The sequence below is a fragment of the Topomyia yanbarensis genome, chromosome 3 (genome assembly GCF_030247195.1).
Source record: "Topomyia yanbarensis strain Yona2022 chromosome 3, ASM3024719v1, whole genome shotgun sequence".
NCBI lineage: Eukaryota > Metazoa > Arthropoda > Insecta > Diptera > Culicidae > Topomyia > Topomyia yanbarensis.
In genome coordinates this window covers 292,404,718-292,425,022 of record NC_080672.1, presented here as the reverse complement: position 1 = coordinate 292,425,022, position 20,305 = coordinate 292,404,718, and the positions used below count along the sequence as shown (strand labels likewise).

Here is a 20,305-nt window from a genome sequence, read left to right as displayed (position 1 = left end):
AATTGAGATGGGACGGTCATGATGCATGGATGTTGAAGAAAGAAGGAGCATCCAAATTATTCACCAATGACGGATGATTATTGAAATTATATGCATTTTTTCGGATGTAGACGAAAACGCAAACGTCATTTATAAATAATATATGGGAAATTAACATATGTACATTTAAATTTATTTAAATAAATTGTTTTCTGCGGTATATTTAGATTACATCTCGGTACTATTATATGCAGTGGTAATATGTACAGCATATATAAAAAAAATTCTATCATAAGAAAATTACAGTTAAATAAAATCAATAATCTTTATTATAATGGCGTTTAAAAAGATGAATACGATCAACATTTCCACCCCTACGCAATGACATCTGACAATACAAAAATAACCTCATAAATACAGTTACATTTGCAAAAAAATATACAAAATGATAAAACGAAAGGATTTTTCAGTTTATTTTTTTCCGCTTCGAGCTTTCCGTTCGCCATCACTATCGTAGGTTTGTTTCGTTGCACTCGAAGGTGCGTAGTTGTTCAGCAACTTTCCCGCAGAAGATGTGCTTGCAGTGGCTCCGCTTTTCATCATCCTGTAGCGATTGATCACACTGGCTGCTGTGGTGTGGGCTGTTCGAATAGTATTATCGTAAAACAAATTGTCAAGTTAAACTGTATCGCGACATATGAATGTTACTTACATCGACTGTTTGTTCTCACTAAGGGTCTCGGGCTTTTGCCTACCCGTTTTGGACTAATTTTTCTATTTTCCTTGTTGAGAGTTAAAGTAACCTTAGAAATCACGTTGCCTTTCGTAGACGCCCGGCGGAGTACTGTTGTAAATACGAATAGTCATAATTAATATGTAATGCAACATGAGGGAATATTTAATGGTTACCTTTGTTAAGCACTTTAGGGTCGACGTTGCTTTCAACCAATACATTTGAAAACAATGAACTGGCAGAATTCTTCGAAGAATCAATGCAGAAGGTACTGTTCCCATTTCCACAATTTTCGTCGGGACCGTCAGAGCAATCACTAGCATCGTTCGACGAGGTAGAAGAGTTAGATAATTTAGGTCGTTTCTTTGCACTGGATGGCTTGTGTGTGCCACTTAGGACTAGCTTTGGGACCTTGAATTGAGTTATCGTGGTAGTTTTCTGCGCCTTAGTAGGAGTTTTTCGCGTTACAGTAGTTTTCACACTCAAACTTTGCGTTTTGAAATTCAGGGGTCGAATAGATCTAGGTTTTTTGAATTCCACTGAGTTCATCTCATTTTTAAAGTTTTTGGGTACTACTTCATCATCTACTTCCTCGTCTGTCTTCAATCGCTTAACTCCCAGATCGGCGTCTTCAGAGAGATCGACTCCGTCAGCGTAGTCGGAAAGGTTTGTTATATCATCAATGCTTGTATCCGTGATGTTAGCTTCCTTCAACAATTCACCTTGATCATCATCATCACTGAATTTTACGCCTCGCTGACAATGGTCCAACCGCGCAAGTCTTTCCATTTTTTCTAGTGAAACATGGTCCAACCGGTCCATGCTTCTTAACAGTAAATAATTCTGTTGAATTATATCTCCACTCAGTCGTGTAATCTTCTCCCACTGCCTGTTCTCGTCAATATAAATAAGATTGATTTTCATAACGTGGCTCTTTTTTAGGTAAGACTTTGCCGCATCGAGCTCGTGTTCTTTTGCCTTAACATGATATTGCAGAATGTTGGCAATATCTGACGTTCGCACATCAATGCGCAACGTTTCCAAGTTTTTGAGGGCTTCCTTGTATCGCTTAGCCCATCGATTTAACTCATCTTTTTGCCGAGCCACCTGCTTGCCATAGCGATCGATTGAAGCCTCCAATCGAGCGATATCCTAAAATGATTAATGATTTTTTTAAAGTTATTAATTTATCCACAGAAAATTGAATGAAAAATAAGTTTCTAAAGTTTAAACTTCGTGTTTTGTTTGTGAACATCGAGGCGAAAATGAAAAGCTCCATGCAAGAATGATTCAATTCAACCAGTGAATTTATTGGATTTTGTTATATGTGTTGATGTCTTGATAATACCAATAGGAAATTTTAAATTTGAAAATGTTGTTTAGAAAAATGTTTTTATGATTTAGAAAAAAATGAACAATTATAAAACATAAATAAAATAGGACTCTATACAGATATATTAAAAGGTATCTGTTTGGCTTAGCCTAGATAGACTGCTTGGTGTTGCATTTCATGATTGACTGAATTGAGTGAAAATGCTCAATGAACCAAAAAATGATTCTTGGGAGGAGCAAATCATTCTCACTGTGCATGTTTCACTGACTCAACGTTTTCATAAAATGATCAATAACGACGCCAACAACGACCAACACTGTTCTACTGGGGAAGGAAAGGAATATTAGTTCGACACTCACTGGTGATAGGGACCGAGACATTACAGGAAAGGTATTGTGTTAGTACAAATGTGAAAAGATTAGGAGGTATGTTCTGATAGACAATATGATCTCAGCACTAAAGTCGCTAGGTACTAAAATTAAGGAAAAGTTTTATCCTAGAAATTTGCTCAAATATACGTCAACTATACTTGCGCTAATGTTTTTATAGTTGCATGTCATAAGAAAGCAAAGGGATTTGCAACAATGGGAGCCAAAATTAGTAATTGCAGTACTATCGGTACATGTGTTCCTATAAGCAGTTTTAAATACATAAATTGACACATCGAACCTACAAATGTCTCAATATTTTTTTTATATTTTTACAAAAGCACTAAAGAGAAAAGCACAAAATAGCCTCGAAAAGATTATTCGATGTTTGTAAGTAAACCGAACCAGCAATATAAAACTGAAATAATTTTGAGTGGCCCAAAATAACCATTAACTATACAGAAATATTAGCTTTGTATTCAGGGGCGGCGAAACACTTTACGCCCGAGTGGGTAGAAAGCATAGGGTGAGGGGTCCATTAGTAAGGATTTTCTCCCTTTTCGCAATGCACACGCTTACATTACATTCACATTAAATCACGTTCGTTTATGCAAATGGAATTGTGGTACATCGATGGTTTCAAATGTATGTAGTGCGAGATACATGCGTCACACATCTAAATTTTTGGAAATGGTTCGAAATTTCGAGTGGGTAATTACCCACTCGGTTATTTTCGAGTGGGTAGTACTACCCATACTACCCACGCTTTCCGCCGGCCCTGTTTGTATTAAGGATACACCAGAAGTTTCACGTGCATGTTGTTTGATCATCTTCCCTGTCAGCATACGACCGTAAATCCCAGCCGATCTTCACTAATGCCACTTCCGCTTGAGACGAAACTAAGCCAGGCTCAAACCCGTCAATCTTTTTAAATGAATAAAGTGGCCGAGGTTGGAGAAAGAACCCAACCACAGGTTCATGAAAAAAGGAAATAAGGTGTTCTGTATCCCGGTGGCACTGCAGGAAGGTAAGAGATAGGAGTACTGTATCAGCAGTGAATGGTGACAAAGTTTGGCCTCGTGTTGCACAGTAATGCAGCCTGGCCAATCCGGCATTACGGTATGAAAAAGATTTTTTTTTCCGTGCGATACTTTCATGCGTCATTAAGGGCATGAATAAACATATTTTTTTTTATTTTATTAACCTATCTGATCTAGACTTTCGCTTTAATGCACACCGCTTTGTATACATTCATTTTAGATCAATGGGACAACTGCTTCAATTTTTATTACACCTCAGTTATGTTTATTGATCACATTGAGTGATCGGTCACCCACTTTTGAAGTATTTTGAACCAGCGTGCAATTGCAAATTATTATTTAAAAAGTTCGTTCAATTTGACGAAACCTTTCAAATATTTTGAATCAGGAACGAACCAATCTAAAATTCAGAAAGTGGGGTTATGTTCTATTATTATGTCAGACCGATTTGTTGTTTAGACGTCTCAATTTTCAGATGGCATAATATTAATAATCAATTTGTGTTTCAAGTGTAGAACTTTTAAAATGATACGAAACACTATCAGTGTACTCGCTAAAAACACCCGATCACTGTTCACAGTTACGCTAGAACATGTTCCTAGTAGCTCAGAAAGTGCAAGAATCCTCTCACTGCCTGTGCTTCAACAACAAATTCGTAACTATGCCAAAAGTAAGGACAGGAAAAAAGAAAAGAAAGGTGCACCGGTAAAGGTTCACATCAATGAAGATCAACTGTCCGAAGTAATCAATCTACGCGCTCTGCGGACACAGATGGAAAAAGGTATCAACACTATGAAGGAAGATTACATAAAAAATCTTTCACTTCGCTCTGCGACAGGAGCTATTGAAACGTTGAAGGTTGAATACGAAGGGAAGGACTATCAACTGCAGGAACTCGGTCAAGTTGTGAGAAAAAATCCGAAAACCGTCGTGATAAATTTGATATCTTTCCCGCAAACAATACCGGCGGTGTTGCAAGCCATTCAAAAAAGCGGTATGAATTTAAACCCACAACAGGATGGAACGACGTTATATATACCGGTACCAAAAGTTACCCGTGAGCACCGTGAGGGTTTGGCGAAGAATGCCAAATCTTTGTTCATAAAGTGTCGCGATACGATCAAGGATGCACAGAATCAAACGATCAAGAAGTTAAAAAAGCAAACCGATATATCGGAAGATCTGAACTTCCAAGTGCAAGCTCAAGTCACTGCAGTTGCCAACGAGTATATAAAGGAAGCGGAAAAAATGATGGAAATAAAGCAAGCTGAATTATTAGGAGATAAGCTATGAAATACGACCAAGTTGAATTAGTGAATGTTAAATAAAATTCTAATATCCAACAATAAGCATTAGTTGACTTACCCCATTCAAATGCCTTCCGTCCAGCGTGATAATCTTTTTTATTGATTCCGCTTGCTCTTTTAACTTGGATCGCAAATTCAATATCTTCTCCTTGCTTTGCAAATTGAAATAGTGTTCTTGTGCTTTTTTAACAGTCGAAAAACAATTGTCTATTCGCGATCGCCAAGTGTTGAGCAACGTTTCATTTGGCATGACAGGATCGGCAGGAGGCGGAGCAAGTAATTTCACGGCAGCTGCTGCCTTATATTCCTCAAGCTCCTTGAGTTTGGCTTTCAAACGATCAATCTCAGTTGCTTGTTCGTTGACTTTTTTAACGAGATACTCTTTCGGCACGTTGGACTGTACAATGTTCTGTTTCAGGGTAGTTCGGATCTTCTTAGCTCTTGAAGCGTATTTCAGCGTGTTGTACGTATCATCATAGGTAAGTGAGGAAGGTGAAACATTGGCAATCATCAATGTTTGGCAATTTCCCCCGAGGCTGTCTTTAAGGATACGGGTCAAATTTGAGTCTCGGTAGGGAATGTGTTTCAAACCGTCCGCTAGTTTGTTGATGCAGTTTCCTAAAGCAAGGAGACTTTTATTAATATTGGCACCTTCTTTGAATCTTATTCCGATTCCTCTAGTACTGGCGGCTCGTTCACTTCCAGCCAGATCAATCATAGACAGTTTGACCGTTTTCTTCTGTCCAGTGGCTTTATCAACCATTCGAATGTGTACCTGAAAAATTGCGTGACTGCGACTACTTTCGGCATTCGCATCGGTCGGATGCTGCGTTCGGTTTTGATTGCCCAGAGCTAATAAGTTCAGTAGTTCTTCCGCATTGTGAATCTGTTTCAACACCAATCCACTGACCACCACACCACTGCTATCTTCTCTTAGTTTCAGCGGTCCCGATTTCGTCAGTAAATTCATAACCAACTCGTTGTACACTTCCAGATATGAAATTCCAATGTCAAATTTACGCACACTGCTCAGCTCATCAATCTGATGGAACAGATCCTTCATGGTAAGGAACGTTATACCTGGACAGTCTTCGCTCCCAAGCATGGTAAAGGTCTTGCCGGCTCCAGTCGCGCCGTAAACAAAAACAGAACAGTTATATCCATCCATCACGGACTGTACTAGCGGTTTAGTGCAGTTCTCGAAGATGTCCGTGTTCGTAGATTCCGCATCAAATACATCGTCGTATTCCATGGCGAGTTTCTTTTTGATTCGTTTAGTAATGTCCCGGTGCGTTTGCTTCATTCCATGGAAAAAGAATTCGTCTTCGTCCTCGTCCGGATCGAACATCAGCGTGGTGCGATCCAGAACCTGCAATGTGTCAAAAATATATTTTATTTATTTCATTCCAGAAACTTCAATTTTTATTTTTTGATATTGCAGCACTATATAAATGTAGTTGGCGATGCTTATTGAAACTTGAATGTAGTCTTTTTTTACAGATGAACAGGGCTCGAGACCAGTCCCTTTTCGGATGCCTAGAGTAACGAATTGTATTAACCAGCCTCCTGGCAACCCTATACCATCATATGGAGTTTGACAGCGACCGACATATATGGGGCGTTATAGCTATAAAGCCCCAAACAAAGAATTATGTTCGGCACTATGCTCGATATTCAAGCATTCCACACGACGTTTTGCATCTTGTGGGATGATTTAATATCATATCATTCAGAAAATCGACATTTTGTAACTAAATACAGCTTCTAATCATTCGGTTCAAAATCAATGTTTTGCCTTTCATGGCAGTGATGCTGGCTGTACAGAGACGTCGTTCTTGACAGGGGGCTGGTATTAACTGACAACGGGTTTCGTAGCTCTGCAGCTGAAACAACGACGTCTGTTTCCGAAATCTGTTTCGCCAAGGAAGACGTCGGAGTGCAAAGCGTATGAACCGACGTTGGATAACGTCATTTTGGTAGTAGGGATTTCGAACAACAGAACAATATTCTAGTGTTGCACGAACTAACGGACAATAGAGCGATTTTAGACAGTATAGGTCCTCAAAGTTTTTCGCGATTCGGAAGATGATTCCAAGTTTGATGTTGATGCTTATCAACGATGTATGAAGAACAACTCGGTTTAGACGCTCGAGCCAAATCCTTGACTCCGAGATCCTTGACGTGAGAGTGTTTTGGAATGCTCAAGTCGAACAAATGTTAGCTAAACTGAATCGGATGGCGTTTCCGCATGAACGTGACGATTGAGAATTTACTCGGGTTTAAAAACTATTCTTTTTAAATCGGATCACGTACTAAAGTTCTCCAGTTGACTCTGCAGAAACTCGGCTTCGGTTGTATTTGAAAAAAAAGTTCATGTTGTTGGCGAATGAAGGACGGGGTGTTTGTAATTTGATATTGGCGTCATTAACGTAGAGGAGGAATATTACTGGGCCGAGATGGCTTCCTTGCGGGATGCTGGATATAGCAAGGAATAGTGCAGGCAGATTTCAGTCCTAATTTGGAGTTTCCATCCACTGAGTTAGGAACGAAACCAGAATACAGAGGTTGTCCAGTTTCGCTATTGCGATATTATGGTTTATTTTGGCATCAGATGGATCCATGTAAATAGTACGGTTTGCAATCCGTCAGCGAATCCATTAAGTACATATGGTCGGTGTTAAGTCAGACCGGACTAAATGACAAAATATTGATATCGAGAAAAAGAGGTTTAAAGTTTGAATCGCAGCATCCTTTAGGTTATAATTGGAAAATATTTTTTTGCCATAATTCTTGTTTATGGTGACATATTTCAAATCTTACAAAAGTCAAATGTAGCTGAAGAAATTCTTTACCCAGTGTTATCATTATTTCATTTTTTGATGTTTTGCGACTTAGTCCGGTCTGACTTAACACCGACCATATATTGTGAACGAGAGCAGGTTGGCCGTTGTCGATCGTTTAGGCATAAAACCGCCATCGGCATTGTAGTGATTGCAGTGAAAGAAAATAGGATCAAAAATATCCAGTTTGAATAGTGTTCCAACTTGGGAAACGTTCCGGTTGGTAGAAATTGTCCAGTGGATGCTTCGTCCTGGATGATAATGAGCAATCGCCGTAGGAAAATTTAATTTAATTCTTATGGTCCTGAAAAGGACCCTTTCGACAATGCTCACACCTGGCTGGTTGGTGGTGTAATGAAGACTAGAACACTTATACTGCTAACTGTTTATTTTCTGAAGATGCTTACAGGTTAGAGGTGGAAACCAAACTAAACTTAAGCTTGCTAGGGGTTCTCCTTTTATAGAGTCGGTGGTAATAAGTGGTACTAGTTTTTGTTGGCTTGATACCGAACAAATCGACACAGATCTTTCATTAGGGCCTAAGTCGCAATGTACTCAAATGGAGAAAAATCAGTTTCAATATTCGGCGAAGGTTTTCTAAATGTAGTTTTTATTGTAGGTATAAATTACTTTGTGACCGTGTTTTTTCGGAAGCATTTTTCGTTAAACCTTATGACAATATAACAAAGAATTCAATTCCTATGTGCTTTTAGTGGGTAGAAACTAAAAAAATGCTTACGCCCAATTTGCATCCCAGTCGTGATTTCGCCCTTCAGCAACCACCATTAGCGGAAGGGCTAAACCGTGTACATAATTTTCAGAAGGGCGCGGTAAATGGGCTAAACTGACTCTGTCTTGCTGGGTAGGGCTGGGTAAATGGGCGAGCTTGACAGTATACTTTTTAATAGGGCCCAGCAAATGGGCGCATAGAAACCCAATGTAAAAGAAAGGGCGCGTGAATCTTTTCTTCAAATTTCATGAAAATATCGAAATATTCGAATGTTTATGTGCAACAACTATCGAGTAGACATGATCATAGTAGATATTGCTTATCATTTATATAACAGAACCGCCGTTTATTCTTTTATTTGTGAATAATAACCGTACGCCCGCTTCTGTCTAAGAATGTAAGTTTGGCCTTTATATTCCATATGAGAAGAAGGGCCTAAGTCGAAATCTCGAAGAAAATGCATGTTTCGCCGTTTTGTTTTCTTTAATTATACATCGAACTAAAAACCATTTTAACTAATTTTCACCTCAATCTTGTAGTATTTTTGTTGCATAATGTCGTAATAGCGAAAACGGAGTTTGTTTACATTTGCGATTTAAGCCCTAATGAAAAATCTATGTCGAAATAGTTTTGATACGGTACTCAAACACGAGATTCCCCGATAATTTTTAATGTTCGATTTGTTCTCGTTTTGTGAACTGGAAACATATGGGCTGCTTTCCAGCAGGAAAACTCTCCGAAGAGGTCCAAAAAGCCCAAGATGGTTTGTCCTAGGGAAGCATCGAAAAAACGCTTGAAATTTTGTCGAAGTTTGCAAATTTTTTAGTGTCAATGCTCAAAACACCATTGAATGACATACAAGATGGTAAAACAGATTCCTTTCGCTGCTCGTTCACATACTTCCACAACGACTTGGAAGATTTCAGTTGACGCTCGACGCTTTGTTGGTGTCTGAAAAAGCGCGCCTGCTACTCTGTTTGTATGATTGTATAACATTCCCCCGAAAACCATTCCCCAGAAGAAAAAATACCGAAGCTTTTTCCCCAGAAACACATATTCCAGAAAGCACTAATTCCCAGAAAACTGATTCCCAGAAAGTACCAAAGCCCAGAAAACTTTCACCCAGAAAGAACCATAACCCAGAAAACTGTTCCGCAGAAAGTACCAAAACCCAGAAAATTATTTTACCGAAAATTTCGTTACATTTAGATCATGTGTACTTAAATACTTGTTATAAGTTTGCTATTCACAGTATTTTTTTTTAATATTTACGCATTGTGCTTAAATTTAATCGCATTAAAAAGATGGAAAGATCTACGGGTAATGATTATATGTAAAATGAAAGCTTTCGATTCCTATTTCATAGAAAAAGTATTATAATTGGTTTTGAATTGATTTTTGCATTTAAAACCGCTTGCTCCGCATGAGGCAATAGTGACGCAATTGCTAATTCCGGTTCCTATAGATGCAAAACCCATTGATTACTTTTGGAGCATGCAACTCTAGGTACATTTGGCCCACTATAGCTGCAAAGGAGCTCAAAAATCAAGGAAAACTCACTATTTCAGTTGTTTTTTAGCAAATTTCTTTAATAAAACTTGTGTTACCTTGCGAGTTTAGTGCGAACTACAAATCAAAAAAAAAATTAACGGCGGTTGGCATTTTAATCAAGCGTTAAGCTTACTACTGCAACTAGTAGTACACCGCGGCTATTGGAGCACCCACCCTATTGTTTGTTAAATATTCACCAATCGTCGATTTTCGATATTTGCGGCATCACGCCGCGGAAATATCCCAAAACTCTATAATACATTTGAGTTGCAAACACATGTAATATTACCTGAAGATCTAGAAACATAAAAAGAACTCCATTAGGTTAAATACCTAATAGGACATCTCAAATCTCTATCGCTTTGCGTGCCATTGACGGTTAATGATTGAGCACAAAGCTTTGGCTGCCTAGAGCTAAAAATTTTTTTTTTCGATTTCTTGGTACAATGGCAAGCGACGTAGGATTTTGTGAAATGATGCACTTGTTAATGAAAAAGTGCTGTAAAAGTCATTAAAATCGACGCAAATTTAAAAGAAAACTATCTGATAAAAATATAAAATCCTATACGTACGTCGCTGCAGATAGCAATTCTGAATACACTGTGCAAATTTCAAAACGATCCAAAAAGAGTTGTTTGACTTACATTTCCGACCATCTAAAAAGTGGTTTCGAAAAAAAATAGTGTTTAAAGTTTTCAGTACGCTCACCCCATACATAAGAGGCGCTTCGGCGACACATCATTTTCAAAACTATTTAAGCACATTTTCAGCCATCGAATTTTTTTTCGATTTTTTGAAAATTCTAGTAATGTAACCCCTTGTAACTCGATATTTCCAACAACAGAGTACTTAGCATAGATTAATAACGTTTTCTAGCTTAATACTACTTCATCGATTGCATAGTTTCAATTTAATAAAAACTGTTGCATACGAACAGTTTTTAGAAGAAATGAAACATTTTTTTGGTAATGGCTTTCTAATTTCACTTTTGAAGACGAAAACCCCATTAGCCGAAACTTTACTCCCATGTAATTTAAACATCAATGTCACAAATGACGTTTCAAGGTCGCAGAGATATTTGTTTTCGTCGTTTAATGTTAAATTAAAAAGCCGAAACATGTATCTTCAAAATTAAAAAAACAAGATCCATTCAGTAGATCTTTCGCAAATTATTCCCAAAAAACACCTCAATTTTAGGCCTCGAGAGTAGAGGACCCCCTTGAAATTTCGATGGTACATGATGCAACAAACATCAAAGAATATTATAAAAAATCTTTAATATGATAGTTCAAATATGATTTTCCTATCTTAGCCAACTTTTTGCTCCAGCTATTCCTTAGTGTGCAGGAAAGAATGAATCAACCCCTATGTTTGAGAAAACCGGTCAGACGAGTGGATAACAAGTTTCATTCCGAGGGCTATTTGGCATACATATTCAAAGAATTGCTCATGTTTAAAAGAAGGAGTCAACTCCTATGTTCGAATAAACCGAGCATACGTGTTGATCACAGCCCTTATTGATTCATCTGCTACATAAATTGCCATCCACGGGTCAATCGGAACATAGAGCATTGAACGAACGTTCCTGCCCTTAGTACACATGCTCCTTCCAGATAAATCAGAATTTAACTGTAGAAAAGCTCTAGAACTGATAAAAACCATAGCAGCCAACAACAATATTATAATTAATCCGTCGATTGTATTGACAGGTTTTGAAACCGCTGAGATAAACGCTATAGCAAGGATTGTTCCCAATTCTTTGTGATATGGTTGCTTTTTCCACCTAACGAAACATAGGTGGAAACGGATCCAAAAATTGGGATTATCTGGAATTTATTTGAAAAGCATGCAAATGCAGATCTCTTTCAGACAAACCCAGGCCTTGGACTTTTTGAAACCTCAAGATGTGCCTGAAGGCTTGGGTATTGTCCGTGCTTCAGCTCCGGAATAAATGTCCCCGTACTTCGATTACATAAAAAATACGTTTTGGGGAAGCGAAGGGTTGGAAAACACTGCGCACAGGCCAAATTTTCCTTTGAATTATGGACCATGCGATACAACACCCTCAATGACATACCCAGAACCTCAAACGCAATAGAAGGGTATCACAACCAATTAAATGCACTCTTAAAAGGTACCAGTGACCTTAAACTTTATGCGGTTGTGAAAGCATTCAAAGAGGACGAGCAGTCCACGTAGGCGGAATATATGCGATATCTGCAAGGAGATATGATAAACCGACGTCTCTGTAAAAAAACAGGTAGAAGTGACAAAAAATTAAAAGAAGTTCTAATTGCCGACCAGGAAGATGGTACAACATTAAAAGATACCATTTTATCAATAGATCTTATATTACAAAACCAAACCTGAATATTAATATTAATAAATAAGTTATCTTCAGTTAAAATACCTCAATTTCCGGGAAATGGTTTTTTCTGAGGTATGAACTTCTGGGTATTTGTTCATTCTGGGTAACGGTTTTCTGGGCAAAAATACTTTCTGGGAAAAGGTTTTCTGGTGATTGGTACTTTCGACGGAAGGGTTTTCTGGAGAATGGTTCTTTCTGGGGAAAAAACTTCGGTGTTTTAGTTTCTGGGGAATGGTTTTCGGGGGAAAGTCGTACAACCGTTTGTATTCGTGGTTGAGATGAAAGTAGTGATTTCGTAATGCAAGCGTTTCATATTTCGAAAAAAATTTAAATGCAGCTCGTTTGGCACTTTTTAATTGTCTAAGGATGGTTGATTGCCAGGTAGGATGTTTATTGGGGATTGTTTGGCATAAATTAATGAGGCATAGCGATCTTTGGCATAATTTGAAATGTATACTAAATTCTGTGATATTATGCGTTGACGTCTAATGTGGCTACGCCACATTGCTTTAAGTTTGGTGCTGTTCGACGTCGCCTCTATGTTTGCGTAATCCGGGCAAATGAGCGGAACACAGGTTTGCTTGCGAGCGGCGGCCGCTTCCGACGGCAAGTCGACAGCCACATCACCCACCGGATCCTCAGCGGCTTTGCGCACATCGGATCTTTGATCTCGGTTATGTGTTATGTGAATCTTTATGTTTAAGTAAACCGGGCAAACGAGCAAATCAACAGATTGCCTGCGAACTATTTGGCATGCATATTCAAAGAGCTGCTCATGTTTGAAAGAAGGAATCAACCCTTATGTTTCTGACAAACGACTGTTGACGTTGATGGCCTAACAAATGTTGTTCCAAAGATGACGGAATGTGGTCTTTTGCTCTCAGTCGACAGCAAATGGGAAACCACAGCAGACACTGTGACGGACATTGTGGTATCTTTTTGTTGGAATTGTAACAATATTAAATTATCTTATTGGTATAGGGTTACCTTCCTTTGCATTTGATTTTGTATTATGTTTGAGTGAATGCGGTATTCGGGTTATTGACATTCGGGCGTGGTCTACTCGGGTTTATGGCAATCGGGTTTGTCCATTCTGTTTCATGACATTCGAGTAAACTGTTTTCGAGCGAAGGTCATTCGGGTGAATGTTATGGAACCCTATAATTATAGCACACACATTCGATGCTTAATAATAATATACACGCGTATTCATAGTTATGCCAAACAACCATTATGCCAAATGATTATTATGTCAAATGAACATTATACCATATGACCATTACGTCAAACGAATATTATGCCAAACGAACTTATGCCAATCGTCGTGCTTTCTGTTGATTGGTACTAATTGTTCGTTCGTTGGACGGTCGATTAGATAGTGAAGAATATTAGAAAACGTCATCGCTGAATTATGAATCTAAGAATACTCACAGACCAGGCACGGGTAAATGAGCTGAACCTCAAGCTAGTAGGTAGATGCGAGAAAACACTCCTACATTTAAAAGCATGAGTACCCGGTCAAACCATTCGGAATTTGAGTCGGAATCCTGAATGGAGTCATTATGGATTCCAATTCAAATGCAACAACCGATTCTGAGTCGGAATCGGTTGTTGCATTTGATTTGGAATCCATAATGACTCCATTCAGAAATCCGAACCGGTTCCGGAATGAGTTTAACTGGGTATAAGTGGAATAAAACCGATAAGCCTGCGCTGCCAGTTACCAAGATTAGATTTGTTGTATGTAGTTTTTCGAATATTCTGCTGTTTTGCTCAGGTCAGTTTCTTACTTTCACTATGAGTGTCCTTGTGAACATACTCCTGTTGGATTTTATGTTGAGGAGTTAAGTCAACACTTAATATCAATAATATAATCAAACTGACCAGGAAAGATATGAGTACTAAAGCAGTACAAGGGCCAGGATTGATCTTAGTGTACTCCCCTTCATCAGTGTAGAACAATGTGAAAAATTAAAATGCAGCAAACTTGTTTTTTCATGTTTGCTTTATCTTTGAAGAAAAATATTTATATAATTATTTTGCTACGTTATTTCAGACATTAAATTAGCCTTTTTATTACATAAGGTTTCTATTTTCTAATTCGTTTTCTTATTTTAATTTTTAATTATAAAGTTTTTAACATTAGGATAATTCGCCACTTTTTCAGGTTAGGAAAATCTTTGGGAAAATTTCTATCCCTATGTGCGTGTTGGTAACCGAACCCAGGTAAGCTACGTAGCAAGGAATCGATTTACCAACTACGCTATGCCAAGACCAAGTTGAATTCGAGTAAACCTTCCTTGATCATACTTTTCTTATCTTAGAGAACCGAAATATGCAAACATATTTTTTTATCTAAAGAATAATATAAGAGCTTCTGTTTATTAAAAAGAAAGAAAAATATATGTCCTGATTTTCTCAATTTCCCCGTTTTATCAGCGTTAAGGTGAAGATATGTGGAAGCCACGTTGCTAGGCACCAACTCTCTTGTTTACATTGAGAAAAACTGAAATCTGAAGTGAAAATTCAAACGCACAAATGAGAATTTCCGAACATTTTCCTTTGGTCATCTGCACATTGGCAGAAAATTTGATGTTTTGTTAGTAAACGATTAAAGTTTCGCGAGTGTTTTTGCAGTGGTGTGTGAATAAAGTGCATTTGAAAAAGTGCAATGAAAACGAGAAGGAGAAAAATAAGAGTATTTCGAAAAGAAACCCCAAGTGAAGAGGGGTGATATTTTCGCACAAAATAGAAGCTACAGATGGCATTCCGTCAAAAACTCGGATTGATTGTATAGGAAAATGTTCTAGCTTCCTTAAGTAGCAGTTTCGTGGCACATCAGCAAGGTTAGTGTGTTGAAAAACGTATTTTTATATTTGCTCATGTCAGATACATGGTTAGGCAGGGGAGAGGGGTGTGTGCAGCGTAGCAGCTATGTTGTGGCTCGGATGTATAATGTCCTTAAATTCACCAAGGGGCTGATAAAAAACGAGTCTCCACTGCAATTCGTAATTTTTTATAGCAGGCTTAGATCTTGGCTCAGTTTTGCCTGAAGCAAAATCGAGATTCACCCTTTCATGCCCGACTTTTTCCTAGTGCTCAAAGAATTTCAAAATTATTTTTTCTTGTAAACGGTGGGGTCAATAACCACGAAAAATCTTTTTTCATATAAATAGGTACCTCCCTCGCAGTGGTAGAGGCTGCGCAAGGTTTTACCACAGATAACAGACGTTTGAGCTCGATTCGAAATGTGTGTAAATACCCGCTACTGAAATTCCGAATAAATTAGACGTCAAAAACACCTTTGACTTTTGTGGGCGGCGCAGTGATCGATCCAATACAGATGGAGTGCAGCTGTCATACACGTGTAGCAACCAGTTGCGTAGATGGCAATAGTGAAACATTGATTTCCAACGTTTATCAATTTTGAACGTTTACAGTTTTTTGTAGAAATTTTGTTTCATCCAAATGTCTATTATCTGTGGTTCTACCTTCCAATGCTCAGTACAATTTTCCTAGAACATTTACAATAGTCTAATTGTATGAAAAACGTAGTTGAAGAAGTCTAACTTGACAAGCTTTGCCAATTTTCAACAATATTGCAACATAACGAAGGTATATGAAAATTTCATTTTTCGTCGTCAACGCAAACTGTCCCTGGCAGCCAACCAGACTAATTGCAATAACTTCAGTTCTAGAGCTGTAACTTGTAACTGTTAGTGCTCACATGAAAGGTAATAGTCAAATTTACTAGCCTAACCTGTTTTAGGAACTGCAATTGTAATTTTATTGAATACGATATTCCGTTGGTTTAAACCTAGTATCTTATCTAAATCAAGTTATAGCTGTTTTAGGACATTGTTGTTCATAAACAACATGGGTATGAAGGGATTAATAGTAGAGCACTCTAGTTAGAGTGTGGCCATGAGGAAGAAGACACATGACGTATCCAAACAAGCATAAAATCAATATTAATTCGTCAAAAGGGCGAAAGTGTTTTTTGTAAACAAATTTGTTTCGCTCACTAGTCTGCTGCAGAGTGGAATTTCATGAAAAATATGCGTTAATGTAAATGTTTACCCTTCGTAGAATTTCAATTGTTTTCTGCTTTGAAATTATAGTAAATTAAGAGGTCGCTGTCGGTTCCGACAGCATGAAGTAACAAGTTACTTTACGCTTGTCCGGACATGCCGTAGACTCAGGTGATTCGCATTTCTAATGCAAAAAGACCCTGACTCCTACGGTAGCAGACAAAAGGTTAAGTCGCCGGTGAGCTCTAAGCTTGCATATATGATCCTTCCACGCTTTTCTAAACTTTCTCCCTTCAATTCCTTGCTCTCCCTTGAGTACTATGGCTCTAAATATTGAAAAATATACTTCACCTTCCAGTCCCTTGCTAATTAAATGCCGTAACAACTGTTGACAAATTGACTCAATAGGTCGTTAACAAAAATGGTTAACAAAAAAAAATGGTAAAAATAAGAGAAACCACAAAAATAAGTTTGTTTACAAATCTTATTCGCCCTTAGGCAAATTTAATATTGAAATGTCAAATTTCATGCTCGTTATCATGTCATAAGTCGTATTCGTCCTCATGGCCACACACTCTCTAGAGTGCTCTAGTTACTAGAACATTCTTTTTAAAAGATGGTTCGAAACGTAATTTGTTCACAGCCCTTGTTTACTAAACAAAAGGTCAACCGCTGGTCACCCTATTTCGATCAAGCCTGTCTGATTATAGAATGCGTTCAAAATTCGTGCAGGTTTCTAGCGGCCGTTATTAAACACTAACCTTAATGATGTTTCGCTGGTTTTGTTCCAATTCTCTGCGGTTGAAAGGACGAACACGAACCGCCACTCGAATGTTTTTGTGATCCATAATCAGTATCTTTTTGATTCAATGCACAACATAAAATCCGTTCACTTTTTTAGGCCACAGCACCGCTTCCTATGATTTAGTTTTTATTACCGAATTTAAAGTTTTACTCTAACATCAGAAGATGCAAGACATGTTCCGACAGGAAAGAAAACATTGAAAATTTTCAAAAATACAAAACACCGCGCTGTGATTTTATCCGTGGCAGTTACACTTTTCATACGAGGGTGCTCAAACGACCGTTTACAGCTTGTTTTGCTTTCACTGCTTTACTCTGACTGATGCGCATACGGCGACAGCGGGATTTTAATTTCGATGTCGTTTGCCGACTGCTGCATTTTCAATGAGGGTAAAAGAGAAAGGGAGAGAATACAACACATTTCCAAGATGGCTCATTGTGTTTGAAACTTTCGTTAAGATCCTCCTTATCGACGATCGCTGCCCAGTGGTGCTGATTTCTGTCATTCACTGACAGCAGAACCTACATTTGTAAGGTTCTGCTGTCAGTGAACTAACTGCAGTACTCGCGGCATGATGTAAATCAAAACATTGGATTAATTTTTCAACTATTTCCATTGAAACGTTTAAATATTTGAAGCTAATATGGCTTTAATAACGCTAATCGCTGGTAGATGTACTGTTAAATTTTCCGTTCGAGTGATTGGTAGCCGGTATCGATCTACAGAGCGTGAACTGGATTCCAGAAAACACCTCGACGATGAACGTGAGTCTGATTATGTTCTACTCCATGGAAATAACATGAAGTTTTTTTTCAGAGTTTCCTGTCCTTAATTTCAAACAGGTCAGATCCCAACGGGTAGCTCGACGGAAAATTATAAGACCCGAAGTGCCCCCACCAAGGTTCGTATTTTTTATAAGTATACAAGTTCTCTTCATTTTTAATCTCGTGGGAAAAGAGAGGACCATATTGTCTATGAACTTACAAAACTACGAAAACACTAACTTTGCACTACTTTTAAATGCTTCCTGAAATTTTAAAACATCTGTTGATTATTTAACATTTCTAAAATGTCGCTTAATTTTATTAATCGAATGTTATAAGGGCATTATCAGGTAAAAAACTTACCAAGCTTACCAACGGTACTAAAGAACAAAATTAAAGTTATACTTTTTGAGTTAAAATAAGTTTTATTTATAAGTGGCTGCAGTCCAATAGTAAAGAGTCTACCAATTTGGAATTGTTTTTCCTAGCATACCATGAGAGCGGCAAACCATTTGGCAAAGGTTTGAAGAATATCACAACAAGGGGTCATTTTAACAATGATAATATGTTCAATGTATTGAACATAAATATATTTTAAATATATCGAAAGATTGGCAAAACAGTGATAATAAAAACATTGTTTTGTACAAACGCTTTCTGGTTGGAAGACGGGTATGAGGAGGGAGGTCACTAGTCTTCGTAGCTCCCGAATGCACACAGATAAATAACAAAATAACAATCAAGCTTCTATCATTACTCAAGAGATTCCTATTGATAAACCAAACACCCCGTTATTTCAAGCAAAACCACATTTTTTTTTTGTTTTTTTCAACAGAACTCAGCAAATGGCCACAGACCAGGATTGGGGTGCCGTGTGGCCTGGCCCCAAATCATTCAATCCTTCGGTTGTCCCGCTACCGCTGCGTCAGGGCTACGTATCAAAAAAGCACCAGACTCCGCCGGGAAAATTTGCAAATGCCGAGCTGATGAAGATTCCCAACTTTTTACATCTAACGCCACCGGTAATCAAAAGGCAATGTGAAGCTTTGAAGCAATTTTGCACCCCTTGGCCGAAGGGACTGGAAACGGAGGAAAAAATGAAGAAACATTTCCCTCTGGATTTTATAACATCGGATTACTGTCATGCACTACCGACAATAAGAAACCCTCTATCGCGCATCGTGACTATTCAGTTAAAGTTGGAATCTTTGAAGCTAGACAAACATGCGCGGGACAAGTTCCTGCGTTTGGTTGGTGACAGACACAATGCTGATACGGATGTGCTGACCCTGGTGACTGACCGGTGTCCACTGAAAAAGCAAAATTACGATTATGCTATGTATTTACTAACGGCTCTGTTCCATGAATCCAACGTAGTAGAATCCTGGGAGGAAACCAAATCGGAGGCGGATATGGAGTATTACGATTTTCAACGCAATCGATCAAAGGTAAGCTCGGAATCCATTTTAAACTGGGGGAAGGCTGAGGGAGACGTCCGGTTAAATGCTCCACTTAGCTATGCAAGCTCAGTAGAACAGTTGTTTAATGACGGCGAAAATGAATACAATTTATCAAAGTATAAAGAGCAAACGTTATCCCTTTTGGACCTAGCGAAATAGTTTAGAATTTTGAAGGCTGTTGTTCGAAGTTAGCAAATAAAAAAGTAATCTAAGTAACTGTATGTATTGGTAGTATAATTCACATCCTGATGTTGGAATAACTCGACTTGCTAAGCTATATTATACGTGTTGTTTTTACCTTTATTGAAATTGTTAATAAAATCATAGAGCTCTTCCAAAAAGTTATCATCAATGCTGCGAGCATGTTCAGTAGTGAAAAAATCGGAGCCATCACGTGCTCTAACGACCGGTAGTCTAAGTTTGTCCACAACTCCAAGCACAGCATTAATCAAACTTATAATGAAGGACAACGTCGCAACCAAAATCAACGGGTTCAGCAAATGCAACCCCCCTACTCCATAATTATGCGAATGTGCATTGGTAACAGCATGATTGTTACCGTGGCCGTTGCCAAATAAGCTTCCAGGCCAAACACCACCACTATTACCTCCGTGGTCGTCAGTCTGGTGCCAATCACCGTAGTTATCGTAATAAATGCCTGATCGGTAATCGTCAACGGTGCTCATGGATGCCTTCCGGTCATCCTGGTTTGTATTTTTGTGCTCACCTTTATAACCATGATCATCCAAAAAATGTTCCTTCTCGTCGAACACAGACACTGTTTTCCTCGGAGTGAAATAATGGTTCAGATCAGTATTTTGTGTACTTTTTGAAGTTTTACCAAATGATTTCTTCAACCAAAGGCGTTTGTCCGAATTGGCTCGCGATTGGCTAGAACTCGGGTTGGTTACAAACTTACCAGTGTTTGAATGATAGTCTGATCCACCAATCAGCTGGTAACGTTTGTTGTCCTGAACTAGTGCTATGTCATTATCA

At 38.3% G+C, this 20,305-nt stretch overlaps 3 protein-coding genes across 3 annotated transcripts; 2 read left to right on the top strand and 1 right to left on the bottom strand.

Moving 5' to 3' along the window:
- Positions 1-290: 290 nt before the first annotated feature.
- LOC131690498 (kinesin-like protein KIF18A) lies at positions 291-17,441 on the bottom strand. Its single transcript, XM_058976326.1, has 5 exons — positions 17,042-17,441; positions 4,819-6,129; positions 889-1,864; positions 692-823; positions 291-620 (listed from the first exon to the last, which is right to left on the bottom strand). Exons 1-5 carry the CDS (start codon positions 17,126-17,128, stop codon positions 451-453), a joined length of 2,676 nt encoding a protein of 891 aa, XP_058832309.1. The 5' UTR covers positions 17,129-17,441; the 3' UTR covers positions 291-450.
- Positions 3,874-4,802, top strand: LOC131690499 (ribosome-recycling factor, mitochondrial). The gene has a single exon (XM_058976327.1). The coding sequence runs from the start codon at positions 3,979-3,981 to the stop codon at positions 4,744-4,746; it is 768 nt and encodes a 255-aa protein (XP_058832310.1). The 5' UTR covers positions 3,874-3,978; the 3' UTR covers positions 4,747-4,802.
- Positions 17,442-17,641: 200 nt separating the features above from the next.
- LOC131692037 (small ribosomal subunit protein mS35) lies at positions 17,642-19,521 on the top strand. The gene is made up of 3 exons (XM_058978865.1): positions 17,642-17,849; positions 17,902-17,986; positions 18,685-19,521. The coding sequence occupies exons 1-3, from the start codon at positions 17,729-17,731 to the stop codon at positions 19,466-19,468; spliced, it is 990 nt and encodes a 329-aa protein (XP_058834848.1). The 5' UTR covers positions 17,642-17,728; the 3' UTR covers positions 19,469-19,521.
- Positions 19,522-20,305: the final 784 nt, after the last annotated feature.